At 32.9% G+C, this 15,279-nt stretch overlaps 1 protein-coding gene across 1 annotated transcript; it reads right to left on the reverse strand.

The window, feature by feature from the left end:
- Positions 1 to 1,364: 1,364 nt before the first annotated feature.
- On the reverse strand, positions 1,365 to 15,228 carry LOC125683833 (enoyl-CoA hydratase domain-containing protein 3, mitochondrial-like). The gene is made up of 10 exons (XM_048925316.2): positions 15,103 to 15,228; positions 14,750 to 14,874; positions 12,533 to 12,662; positions 12,206 to 12,277; positions 11,963 to 11,996; positions 9,790 to 9,874; positions 9,257 to 9,366; positions 7,820 to 7,878; positions 4,461 to 4,567; positions 1,365 to 1,726 (listed from the first exon to the last, which is right to left on the reverse strand). The coding sequence occupies exons 1-10, from the start codon at positions 15,169 to 15,171 to the stop codon at positions 1,609 to 1,611; spliced, it is 909 nt and encodes a 302-aa protein (XP_048781273.1). The 5' UTR covers positions 15,172 to 15,228; the 3' UTR covers positions 1,365 to 1,608.
- Positions 15,229 to 15,279: the final 51 nt, after the last annotated feature.

The following is a 15,279-nucleotide window of genomic DNA, read 5'->3' on the forward strand; positions in this document are numbered from 1 at the left end:
TAATTCAGAGCCATATAGTAATACTGGTACTAAAACTTTATCATAAAGATGTAAAACTTATATGGTACCAATTTTGATGCACCAATGCGCATTGGTGGTCAATTGGTAATTAGATGGAATGATGCCATAAATGAGTCAACTTCTATCTCTTTTACTATATAATTCATTGAAAACAACCTCTTTTCTAAATCATTTTCATAAACTGATCGGGATCAATTTATAGAAACTTTTACACCATCAACAACACAAATATCCACAGTTTATGGTCCCAATGTGTCTTTAGTTTTCCTAAACAGCCATACGCATATCATAAGACTGTAAGAACACTCAAGGTTTTCGTTCCACTCTTACAAAGGATTATATAAGGAATTAAATGGATTGCTAAAAGTTGATGTTAAAGTTTCAATAGTTATATTTCTGCAATTATTGGTCAAAGTTTATAAAATTGTGAATAGAATTTACGCACAGATGTTTTGTAATAAATATTTTAGATTTCATAATTTTTTTTAGCAGAAATGAATTCAGAATGATTGTTCAAACAAAGACGATTTTTCAATGAATTAAATATACATTTGTATAGCGCAAAATGTGAAAGTTGACTCATTTATGGCACTATGCTGTATATGAAAATCATATACAAAGAGACCTTTCTCATCTTTTTTCATGACTTTCCATGTTTCTGATCCATATAAGAGGACAGATATTATGCTGGACCTAAAGATTTTATTTTTTATCTCTTCCTAGATGACTGTATTTCCATATCTCCATTACTTTGTTGAATGCTATCTCCTTTTCATGTCTTCTTCTTTTGAGGAAAAACTTTTGACCCTTGAGTGGGATACATGTATTGAGCATGGCGAAGTGAATAATATATTTTGGAGATATCTGATTAAAATCTCGATTTACAATTCTTTCAATACTAAAACAAAAACGTTTAATATTTAAACAATAAAATGCTTTTTTTGCTGTTTCATCAGGTGATGAAGGTAGCTAGCAGTGCAGAAAAAATTCATAACCCGTGTAAGCGGGTTATGTAAAAAAAATAATTCTGCAATGATTGCTACCTTCATCACCCGATGAAAGAACAACAAAAAAAGACATTTTACAGTTTATATTCATATTTCTATGCATCGTTGTAAAATAAAAACTAAACTTCAGTGCTGGCTAAAATATCATATGGTTGACCCAACTGTTACATTAAATGAAACAGCCAATGCATTTCTGACCTTGATGACGCGCCATATTTTGTAATGATTACAGACACATGGTACTAAAAACTGAAGCGAACTAGCGACAAACATACAGTCATTGTCGCAGATAAAAGCAATGTCAATTGTAATAGAAATATAAGAGAAAAGATTTAGTGAATGTAAATATTTTAGCTTAAAAACATTTATTCATACAATACTAAAAGTAAAAATCACAGCTGAAAATCAAAAGAAGTAATCTATTGTTTGTATGCATGACCGACACAATGTGAACAAAAAATCACAAAGGATCATTTTATAAAAATCACAGTTGATATAATTATGTATAAATGATTGCTATGTGTTTTCAGACCTCCGTCTGGAATGAACTAGTGCTTATTGTTCCATTAATCCGATCCTGTCAATGAACTTTCTTATTTCTGTGTGACCACGATGGTTTTCTCTTCTCTATGAAAGCTTTGATCCCTTCCTGACCATCTTCTAGGGAGAGATTCTCCACCATTACTGCTGATGTCAATCTACATTTTAGAAAAAGTCCATCATTTTATTGCAACATTTCAAGATGTCTCAAAATGTAATTCATGAAAATATAGATTATTCTGACAATACCGTATTGATATATAGATTATTCTGATAATACCATATTGATATATTATATTATTCTGATAATTACCGTATTGATATATAGATTATTCTGATAATACCGTAGTGATTATATATTATTCTGATAATACCGTAGTGATATATAGACTCTGAATGGAGTAAAACAATTCTTTTTGCTTTCTTTTGATTTTTTAAAATATTTTTTTCATTTATATTTCTTTTACCCCAAAAAATAATTCTTTTCAATTTCACATATTATGTACAATGTATTCCTTCTCGTCCAGTAAATTTACTAAAATAATCACCGACTCACCCACAAGAGATGTGATTCATGTGGAAAGAACAACTTCATTGTGTTTCTATGTCTTCATTCAAAGATTGATTGATTGTATATTGTTTAACGTCCCACTCAAGAATTCAACATATGGAGACGTCACCATTGCCGGTGAAGGGCTGCAAAATTTAGGCCTATGCTTGCCGCTTATGGCCTTTGAGCAGGGAGGGATCTTTATCGTGTCACACCTGCTGTGACACGGGGCCTCAGTTTTTGCGGTCTCATCTGAAGGACCATCCCATTTATTAACAGTAATAGTCAATATGTGTTTGCCTTGTTTACTACATCACACATCAGATTCTTTTGATAATACAAGATGTGTTTGTGGAACACTGATGCCACCATATCACAGCAAAGATTTTCTGCTAATCAACGATGTGAAATCTTAAAACCTTGGATCTGATCTCATCATTCAAAAGTTATGGCCAAGGTTAAAGTTCTTCAAGGTCAAACCTCAAGGTGAAGGTCATGAGGTAAATTTTTTTTTTTTTTTTTTTACATGTACCTAAAGAAAGACCTTGTCATAAGAAAAACACATGTGAAATATGAAAGCCCTATCATCAACTATTCAAATGTTATGACCAAGGTTAAAGTTTTTCAAAAGTAGTTAAAACCCCAAGGTCATGAAAAACATTTTGGTACCAAAAGAAAGGTTGTGTCACAAGGAATACAGATATGAAATTTGAAAGCCAAATCACTAACCTACATGTATCTGTCGCGAGTGGAGGGAGTAACACTGACTCTTAAGAACGGTGATGGTGTGATGTGCCTCTATCAAAATTCCCTTGCAATATATCTACATGTGTTGTGCCCAATGACTTAGCAAACTGAATTAAGTTCAACTTCCAAAAACTACAAAGTGACCTTGATCTTGATGTGAATGACCTTCAAGTAAGCATTACACTACTCCTCATCTAAAACAAATATTTATACCAAGTTTTAACTAGGAAGAATTAGCACACTAAAACTGAGGTGAAGACAAAAAGTTAAGGTCAAAGGTCATCAAAAATGACATGTGACAGTCTTACCATGGTATACCAACATACCAAATATCAAAGGCCTAAATCAAAAGTTATGATCCAACAACGTTTGTATGAAAAGCGAAAGAAGAAGAATAAGAAATTACACTAAAACAGTATGTCCCCCTTCTGAAAAAGTAATTAATGTAGCATGCATGTATTGGCTGTTTATAAATAGACATACATTTTAATTTCCTTTGTCAAAATGACAATACATGTATCTGAAAATGAAGTACTCTGTACTAAAAGTATATACATTATGATTCCCCTTATTTAATCAAGGTATTATATGAATTTCAAACTTACAGGTAGAAAATATTTCCAAAATTTTTTAAAGTACTGAACCTGGGTTGGAAATCACAGCCCGCCAAATTCTGTCTATTTCTCGGGCATGGACACGGTTGAGCTGAAAATTTTATTTCTAATGGTGAACCAAAATCTGAATATCAGTTTTTGTGTTACAAGTGAGATACAGCACTCACAATTCTTTGTTATGTAAACAAGGCTCGTGCCCTGTTTTTGTTTACATATAGATTGCTTGATAGAAAATAGCATGTTTAAAACAAAATGAAATGTGCTAAATACTAGAAACTACTAGAAACAGAATTAACTTGTAAATTGAAAAATCTGCTTTAAACAAACTTTTACTGGTATATCTAGATTATATGTAAACAAAAACAGGACACGAGCCTTGTTTACATAACAAAGAATTGTGAGCTCTGTATCTCCCTTGTACCTCGACAACTGACATTAAAATATTTGCTGACCATTAGAAATACCTTAGTTAAGCATTTTAAACATTAAAAATGAAAAAATAGAATTTGAAAATTTTCATCTCAAATCGTGTCCATGCCCCTTTAACAGCAAGTGTACAAGCAAGTCCATTTGAGTGCAAGGTGAAGATAACGAACAGTGATCAATCTCATAACTCCTACAAGCAATACAAAATAGATAGTTGGGCAAACACGGACCCCTGGACACACCAGAGGTGGGATCAGGTGCCTAGGAGGAGTAAGCATCCCCTGTTGACCGGTCACACCCGCCGTGAGCCCCATATCCTGATCAGGTAAACGGAGTTATAATCATAATCACAAAACTGAAAATTCTAAACAGGGTTGGAATATTTGGGTTAGCCTGTCCTGTGATAATTTAATTGAGTTTCCAACCCTGTCAAAACCTACGAAATAAAATATCCCTAATTTTAGTACATGTATTACTATTGTGTCTCGAAAATCAAATATAGCCAGACTAAGTACCCATTAATGTACTTTAGAATGTGACCAATCTTTACAGTACCTGTAAGCTTCTCTCCTTTCCAAATTCATCTGAGCATGAAATGTTGCTTTACCAAGTGCTACAACTTCCCGGCTTGTTTCGCAAATTCGTTCTGCTATCTTCCTTGCCTGTGAGGAGTAAAACTGATACCAATACTACATTGTATCCATCAATTATCTTCCCTGCCATGTTAGCTCAGATAGTAGAGTATCTGTTTGTTTTGTGATTGGGACAATAAGAGATTTGGCTTTGGTAGATCTAATTCATAAAAATTGGTTAAAATAATTTTTATTTTTTTTATAATTCTTTATTTTCTTCTATTCTGTTATATCAACACAAGTGGGCATATGCATCAATCTTCAATTTACAGGAAAAAAAACCCATTTTATGAGAGAGAGAGAGAGAGAGAGAGAGAGAGAGATAATATATATATATCAAAAGGCTGTTTCAATTGAATAAAAGGTGCCATCCATTCCAGGTTGTGTCAAATTTTGTTTTTTCACCATTTTTATAGAAGACATATTTCAAGGTCTCATAGTTCTTTTTCAAATGAGATATCGCTACTACTATATTTAATGTCTTTTCTGTACACCTCATTGTATATATGTACAGTGGAACCCCGTTATTACGTTTTCCATTTTGTCACGATAAAATAATGTAATACCGGGGGCAACGTAATAAACGTTCCCAGTGAAATCCGCTAAAAATATCGTTTGGAAATTGTATATCGTCCGTTGGTACTCCGTGAAGGGGTGTGTGAATATATGTTTACTGTTTCTTTGCTTAAAAGACTATGATACTTTGTTTTATTTACATCTTATCTTTAATGTCCGTAATTTTTCATGTTCTTATCCCTTTTCTTTATTTCTGGTGTAGGATTCATAAGGATGTTTTGATAAACGTTGCTTTTCTGCATTCGTTTGGACCGCCATTTTGTTCAACTTTAAAACAATGCGTTCATGTAAATTTCTCTCAATAACTCGTTCCGGTTCGTATTCAACATTCGTATTAAAAAAATAACAAAACATCGTTTTTATTAAGTTCGCTAATTACACAATACACAACGCAATAAAAAAAAATACCATCCAAAAAAAAAAAAACTATAGACACAAAACGCACACGATACCCAACACTTACACACTTTTCTCACCAACGATACACATGGAGAACAATTTAAGCGCAATCCACATAAAAAAAATATAATGATGCACGGAGATTTCATTTACAACGCTAAATGATGGCACTAAAATCTCGTGCGCATCAGGGGATTTTAGAATATTCACAGAGGTAAATGCCATGCACGAATCGGCCGATGACACAGGACAGTTTGATTTGTGTATGTATGGACAATATTTACGAACACCCAAGCTGCATGTCCAAACAACGGACAATTTTTTAATTGAACACCTTTAGTCACCTATGTCCAAGAAGTTACCCAAGCGGTTTTAACATTGCTACGATAAATCTTGTCTTTCATGTTTGGTACCAAAGCTGTCCGTAAATAGAGTTTTAATAGCGAAGGTAATCACACTATGTTGAACACACAGGTAGTTGAAAAATTATTTCTTTGATTATCAAAATATGAAAAATGAAGTAAATTTCATAGAGTACAATTTCTAAATAAACATTATTTAATTGTTTATCACTGGCTTCGATACGGGGTATTCACCTGTATTGATGTTGCTAGATCTATCGAAGCGTGATCAGTCAAGCGTCTCTAATCCCCAAACAGACCAGGAAATTTATGTGGTGACTGCCTCAGGCAGTCAAGGTGTGAATGGCTTATTATTTTGAGAATCACTATTGAACAAGAGGTACTGTGAGCAATGCTCACTAAGAATACCCCCCGCTTACCCCAATCTCCCAAAGGGTGTTGGTAATAGGTATAAACTACCTCTTTTCTGAGTGTAAAAAACAAATGGCATGACAAACCGAACCATATTGCTACTTCGATGTCCAGTGTGCGTGACCTTTGACCTTTTGACCCCAAAATCGATAGGGAACATCTTCATCCCATGGGTAGTCCATATGTATGATATGGTGACTGTAGGTGGAAAGGATAACGCTTTAGAGCCCAGAAACCATATTGCTACTTCGATGTCCAGTACGCTTGACCTTTGACCTTTTGACCCCAAAATCAATAGGGAACATCTTCATCCCATGGGTAGCCCATATGTATGATATGGTGACGGTAGGTGGAAAGGATAATGCTTTAGAGCCCGGAAACCATATTGCTACTTCGATGTCCATTGCGCGTGACCTTTGACCTTTTGACCCCAAAATCGATAGGGAACATCTTCATCACATGGGTAGTCCATATGAATGATATGGTGACTGTAGGTGGAAAGGATACCGCTTTAGAGCCCGGAAACCATATTGCTACTTCGATGTCCAGTGCGCTTGATCTTTGGACCCCAAAATCGATAGGGAACATCTTCATCCCATGGGTAGTCCATATGTATGATATGGTGACGGTAGGTGGAAAGGATAATGCTTTAGAGTCCGGAAACCATTGCGTCTACAGACGGACGGACGGACGGACAGACGGACAACCTGATTCCAGTATACCCCCCCCCCCCACAACTTGTTGCGGGGGGTATAATAATTAGGGGTTTATTACGTTTTCGTCGGAATTTTTACAATGTAATACCGAGTCCCGGCATCTTAGGACAACGTAATAACGAGGTCTATTTTATATAGGTTTGTTAAGAAATGGTTTTGTGCTTTGAAATTCCAACGTAATATGCAGACTAACGTATTTAAGGGGGAACGTAATAACGGGGTTCCACTGTAGTACTTTATCCACAGAAAAAGTGTGTTTTGAATATTTTTTTTTTTTAATCAAGAAATCCCAGCAAAAAATTTCTTTTTGTAATAGATAACTGTAGATTTGTATTTTCTTCAACATATGTTTCCAAAGCATCTAAAAAGGATTGAACATTTACACATTCCCAGAAGAGGTGTTCCAATGTTTCTTCTTCCAATTTATAAAATGTACAGCTTTTTGTATCCTTGGTTAATTAATTTGTTTCTTTTTATAATTATATATGTCTTTTATGTTAATTGAAAGGTCATGAAAAATCAGTGTTTTTATTCAGAAAATACATTGAAATAGCATGAACTCATTTAACTGTCAACAATAAATGTCAATATCATGTATTCTAAATTTAGCATGATTTAGGTTATGAACTATTTTGCTTAATGATGAATTAGTGCATACAAAGGTGTAATATTCAAATTATAGTACTAGTCATGCATTAATGCACTTTTAAATTCCATACATTATTAGATGATAACAGCATTTGGAAATAAAAATATATAAAATTATATACATGTAATCAGACTGTAAAAGAAGAAATCAGTCTGTGCTACAACTTTACCTCATTATCCAGCTGGTCATCCGGAACAACTCGACTAATCAAACCATGAAGAAGTGCATCTATAAATAGAAATAAAAAATGATTGCCCTACTTTTGGTTGTGGATGAGTGACATTTATCAAGCTGTATCCTGGGAGGAGAGATGAACAATACAGAGCTTTCGAGATACAGGTCCACTCTGACTTTTATCGCGTGCTTAACGTAATTTGCAGGTCATGTCACTTTCGGATTACAACAAAAACTAAGTAAACAAGCATCGAAAACTTGCAATCAAATTCCTGCATTAAAATGCTCTCTTTCAAAGAAAGGAACCACTACAACCATTCATGGAACAAGAGTACCGCCAACGGTACATAATATGCCCGTGAAAAGCTAATATAGGGTGTTTTTCTTACACCATGATTTGTAGAACTTGGCTTGAAGTAGTATCAACAATCATCAGGGAGTGACATACTTTCATTAAAAACAAGACAAACCATGTACTCTCTATGTAATATTTTCACTGGTATAAGATGTATGTGTACCAAGTTTGATGGTCCTTGCCCCAACGAATCGGTCTGCATCCTGCTACTATGACCTTGACCTTAAGAAAAAATAGGCATCCTCCACTTGGCATAAAGTGTATGTGTACAAAGTTTGACAGTCCTAGCCCAAACAGTTCGGTTTGTATACTGCCTACAAGGTTTCCCTACTAATTGATATTGTGACTTTGACCTTAAAATAATAGGCATCATCCTCTCATTATGGTAATCAAATGTACCAAGTTGAAATATCCTGGAGCTTACGGTTGTTTGCTACTGAGTAATACTACAACCTTGACCTTTGACTTCTGACCTTGAAAAATTATAGGCATCTTCCTCTCATCATGGTGATCAAATATACCAAGATGTAAAATCCTGGAGACTATGGTTTGGTCTGTATCCTGCCCACAAGGTCCACACAGACAGATGGATGGACGGATGATGCCATACCATAATACATGTACGTCCTGTCTTCGACGGGCGTATAAAAATGCATTTGATTAAATTATGTAAGTTGGCAAGAGAAATAAATCTAGGGAATATCCTTAGGATATTGGTAAAACTTAATGCCATGCGTCCAAGGATACGCGTCTAAATGTGCATATTTCCTTCCATCTAATTTACACCCAGGTCCTAAGCACCAATAGTGACTTGGATCGTCATCGTTGGACTGTGCATAGCTCTTTATGGACCGTCTACTAGCGAAACACCATTTGTATCAATGTCAACTTTGCCCTACAATCAATTACTATTACGTGACACAGTGTATAAATGTCAATTTTAATCGGTCATTCCAGAACATCACGAAAGTTCCATATTGGACGATACATGAGGGAAGAATATCTAACTTTTTACCCCACAAATTTCATGCGTTTTGTTTCATCTTTAAAAATTTAAAAATATGGTCTAGTACTTACCTTGGGCAGAGATAGGGTGTCCAGTGAACAGCATCTCCATAGCAACCTTTCTTGGCACAGCCCTTCCCACAGCCACTGCAGGAGTTGAACAGAACAAACCAACACTAACTCTAAACAAAACGTGTACATAATTACCAGCACTTCACACAAGCCACAGCCTTATTTACCAACGCTTTGATACTGAAATACAAATTCGTTGAATTTAAGTAAAATGAGTTTTATGGCTTTCAGTTCAAATCACAGGTAACAATAATTTTATGTGCATGTCCTAAATAAATATAAAAAAAATTTCATTGTACTGCGAGAAAACTAAATATTTTCCACAGTTTTTGATGAGTATGTTTTCATAAATATATTGTTTGTTTGTTTTGTTTTGTTTTAAAACTCCAAAACACAAGTTCCCTTTTCTATTTAAGAATTGCTCGGCAACATATGATCCATGATGTAAGTCTGTCATATGGTTTATGGAACACGCCCTCTCTAACTATTAAACCATGATTTTTAGCCTTCATTTTACACAATCTTTTATTTACCCTGGTGTAGCAAATTTGGCACTTTCTGTAGCAATGGCAATGTCACAACTGGCAACTAACTGGGCACCTGCCGCTGTGGCTAAACCTGGTAATAAGCAAGAAATAATGTACATGTACATATATTTTAAAGTAAAAAAGTAAATGTTCTTATACTTTAGCACTTTGGAATAATCTTAGCATGCATATTTTCAGAAAAACATCAAAAAGAATTGGTTTTAATGTTAGTAATGTTATTTTTGGTGAAATGTCTCTCAGTTTGTGTAATAAAGTTGTTAATTTCATAATTCTGTATACCAAACAATATGTTTTCAATTGTTCAAAACAAAACAAAATTCCTCATATTACTGGGCTGATACATTATCTTTTTTTCAAATACAAAGTTGAAAAATTTGCAGCAATTAAATCATGTGAAGTTTTGAAATTTGACAGACTTTGGGAAAACTGGAAAATTATTTTTGATCTTTAACCTAGAATAAGAAATATTCAACTAATAATGCTGAACTAGTAGTGTGAAAGAGTGAGAATGTATAAAATGATTAATATGTATCTTCATTACTATTACTGATGATTATGTGAATATGGAAAAAGAATAAATAAATTATAAAAAAAAAAAAAAAAAAAAAAAAATGTTTATTCGGTATATACATACATACAAATATATATACATAAATGTCAAGGATAACCCATGAAAGCTCGAAAGCTTATTTCCAATGGGGTCCTTTGATGCACGGATGTTTGTGCTAGGGGGTCATTTAAGTGGGAGGAAGCCGGAGTACCCAGAGGAAACCCACTTGTCCCGAGCAGGCGACCTCCATATCTATCTACAGTCGACAAACTCGATTTCAAAACTTATTATGGATGAAATTGTTTCTTTCGGACTACAGGTAATGAAAGTGTGCACAATACATACACTATACATATAAGGAGATGTCTGAGAGTTGAATTAGTCAGGAATGAACACAAAATTTTTACTTCTTTATTTCATGCCAGGTGAAATTGAATAGTTTACATCGCATTAATTATGATACTTATTGCAATATTTATGCCACAATTCAATATTTTTAATATGATACATTTTTAAAGAAAAAAACAATAACTTTTAAGAAAAATCTAATTACAAAGATTCAGTCACAATTTTAAAAGTAAAAGGTTTCCAAACCGCACGCCGAACGGTAAGATGCCTGTTGGCTCTGTAGTTTAAACTGATCAAGTTCATTATTGTTTTTGTCAGACTTGAGGCTTATTAACCACAGTCTGGTCATTATCGGACGCGGTTTTGTCCTTCGTGCATGTCAAAATAATAAGTACAGGTCAAGCCCGGTGCATTTTACCAAACCCTATTTTTAAAAAACGTATCGTATCAAAGATCGTGGCAATGAATTGAACATTGAATCGAGTGTTTATATTGAACAATATCGATATTTCGGTGAATCGTTTCAGCCCTGGTCTATATAAGTACCTTTATTTTAATTAAACAGCGGAATAACAAGGATATAAACACTGATTAAAATGAAAAACTTTTGATTTCAACAGTTTCAAAAACTGCTACTTTATCGAACATGTATAGATAATTCAATCGTGGATAAACATGTAGATGGGAAATCATCGTATAGCAGCCATACCATAGGAAAAAAATACCAACATAGGAGTTATAGCCCTTGACAAACATTAAATTGATTATTCTCATTTATTTAAAACTAAACTTTTTTAGTATCAATTAGTTTATCAAATTTTACGGAAGTCTATTGTACCTAGAGTGAATTGAATTCCTAAGAAAGATACATATTTCTATCATGTACAAAGTCTAATTTTAATAAAGGGTTAATGTTTTCATAGCTAGATTATTTCAAATATTATAATTGTTCCATTTTGAAACTCCTTTCTGATTTCACAAGGTTCAATAACATATTACAGAGTTTGCTGTGCATAAGATGAGTAGAGGGGTTATAAGCATTCTGGGTAGGACTCTTCTACCTACAGGTATGAGATTATAACAATTCTAAATATAGTGTAAAAGAAAAAAATTCTAAGAAGCAGATTGGGTGCACAATGACATTATGCATATGCTTAACAGGTAAATTCTTTGTATGATGCATAATGATTAACAGTTAATTAAACAATGTTCTACACGGTGAATTTTATTGACTTGAACTTAATCCAATATTCCACCTACCAGATACAGCAGCTATCACTGGAATAGGCAAATCCTGTTCAATAAAAGGGAAAAATAAATTGTCAAAGAAGAAAGTGAAATCTTACAAATGAGGTGGGGTATTGCCAAAAGTTGTTTCCATCATATCGAAAGGTTACGTTACCACTATTACAACTGACCAATAGCAGTCCTCATACAAAAAAATACACCAACTAAATGTTACGTTGATATGTAATATAGATAGGTAGATTTATTAACACTGACCTGAATTAGGGACATCACCTTTGAACATGTCTCAAACACTTCTTGGTGATACTCCCTACCTTGTCTGCTTGTCTGTAAATAAATCAACTTACTGCAAAAGACACAACAGAAAAGACAGATTTCATAACATATTACAAAAACGTTCTTATTTACAAGCAGTATAGTGTATACAAGTACTATGAACAGAAAGAAAGTTACCATATATACCAGACTTCCAATCTATTTTGCTGGGGACAGTCAAGTGAATTCATTATCAGCAGATTCGAACCTAAATTCTATTGAGTCATTCACTTTATTAAAAATGTAGTTTCTGATTATTTTACATACCAGTTCTTTCAGATCATGCCCTGCTGACCAGACTGGACCATCAGAACTGAGAATAATCACTCTTAAATCATCTACCCCTGTGCTAAGGTTGCCATGTAAGGTTCTGAGCATGTTGAGTGACAATGCATTTCTGACAAAGTAAAATAAATTTGCAGTAACAAAATAGATCATTCTAGCAAAATTATCCTTACAACATGTACAATATACATTTAGTAGATCTATTGTATAGATGAAACATACATAAGGCACATCATATTCATTCCTCTATAAAGTTATCTTATATAATATTAAAGGTATCTCATATAATTTACAGTTTATAAGATATCTCATTAAATATATACGATATCTTATAAACTATATAAAATATCTCAAAAACTCAAAAAAAGATATCTTATATATTAAATAAGATATCTTACAAAGTTTATGAGATATCTTATAAAAAATGGAAGTTATCTTGTGAATTTATTTGGATGAGATATCTCATAAAACATATCTTGTATTTTTTATAAGGTATCTCATAAACTTAAAATGTAATAAGATATCTTATATATTTCATAAGATATCTCTTAAATGAATTATTATAAGATATTTCATAAATCTTATGAGATATCTTATAATACATATACAATATACCTAATATGTTTTATAAGATATCTTATAAAAGTAAATTTGTGACACTTTATAAAGTTTATAAGATATCTCATATAATTTGCTATAGCAGTTTATAAGATATCTCATAAAATATAAAGATATCTTATAAAGTTTATGAGATATCTTATAAAAATAAATAAGATATATCCTATGTTTTTTAAGATATTATATAAAATAAATGAGATATTTTATAAACTTTCTTTTGTAAAATCTATATCTTATAAAAGTTATGAGATATCTTATAAAAGTCAAGATAATATCTTATAAAGTTTATGAGATATCTTATATCAAAAATGTTGATAAGATATCTTATAAACTTTAAATTATAAGATAATGTATAAAGTTTATGAGATATCTTATATTATAGTTTATTATATACCCATCAATGTATCGTTCTTTGATACTGTGGATTTCACAGCGTGATCCGGTTTTCCGGATCACCACTGTGGTTTTTTGATTCCGTATCAGTATCCTCTGATGACGTCACAATTAATGCATCAATGCAACGTTATTTGTGGGAAATATTGACAGTGTCACAAATGAAACTGTGTACACAAAACATAATTTCATGGTATGTCTGTGTTTTTGGTAATTTGGATTACATTTATTACCTAATAAATGTGGATTTAAAATGCATAAGGGGGTATATAACTTGATCCGAAGAATTTATGACTTATGAGATGTCTTATATCAAAAATGTTGATAAGATATCTTATAAACTTTAAATTATAAGATAATGTATAAAGTTTATGATATATCTTATATTATAGTATATAAAATATATCTAATACTTAATGAGATATCTTAATATAGAAAAAATATGATATCTCATAATCATATCTTCTATAAGATATCTTATAAAGGATGCAAGATATCTCATAAACTTTAGAAGATATCTTATAACTTTTATTAAATATCTCATAAAATTTTGAGACATTTTTAAAGAGGAATAAACAGGTTGGGAACACTTCCCCTATAGCGAGATATTTTCGCTAAAACGCGATTATCCCTCACTAGCGAGAATAAATATATCCCGTACAACCGAGAAAAACACCCGCGGAATACATCTTTTCGTGATTCACGTGAAAAGAAGAAAAAGTGCTAAAATGTCTGATACTTCTGCAAATATATGAATCAAAACAAAAACACGAACGATGTGTATTGGAATTCAGACTGCTTCCCTCTTACGCAGCAACTTTGATATGCAATTTCATGACTATGTTGTCAATTTCATAGAAACAATTCGCATCATGTTGAGTGTGTGTCGCACTTATTCAGTGTTGCACGGGATTTGCCATTATTTTCAATAAAGACGCCAAAACACCTGTTTATGGTAATGTTTATTTCTCGCTAAAGAGGGATAATCTCGCTATAGGGGAAGTGTTCCCAACCTGATAAATGTAAAAACGGTGTGCCATACATACAATATACTGTAATATAAATTCATGGACTTCTGGTAAATAAATATACACAAGTAAACTCAATTTCATACCATGTTATTGTGCATTCTCTCAAAATCAGTTTACCACTTTCTTATTAACTTATATAGCACATGCATGTGTGTACCTCTTCTTGGGGTCGTTCAGCTGTATGGTTCTAATACCTTTCTCATCATCAGAAACTTTCGTAAAACTTTCAGGATTGCCTTGTGTTGTATGCCTAACAATACTTAAGTTTGGTTTAAACGCTGTCTATGAAATAAAAAAATAAAGATGTCACTTTAATGCATTATTTATATATGTGTAATATTTCGCAGTTATACTAGATGTATAGTTTATCTGTTATCAGATCAAACTCCACCACGTTATTCAATGACGATCCCTTGCCATTATTAATTTTCCAAAAACATTCAATCCGTTTAAACACTGCATACGCATAAGAAAAGTAAAAGAAATACTTAAATAAATTCGTCTATTTACTTGACATGACGAAGTTATCCCTTTTCTAACTCTCTTACAAAGAGAAAGTGAAAGCCGCGAAGCCATCATATCTGTGCACTCACTCGGATTTCCTCGTCCTTTTTCTTCGTAGATACGAAAATAATCAAGATGATCCGACTGGTTGGAAAATGGCGATCTGGGATTGGTCAATTTATC

The sequence above is a fragment of the Ostrea edulis genome, chromosome 6, assembly GCF_947568905.1.
Source record: "Ostrea edulis chromosome 6, xbOstEdul1.1, whole genome shotgun sequence".
Classification (NCBI taxonomy): Eukaryota; Metazoa; Mollusca; class Bivalvia; order Ostreida; family Ostreidae; genus Ostrea; species Ostrea edulis.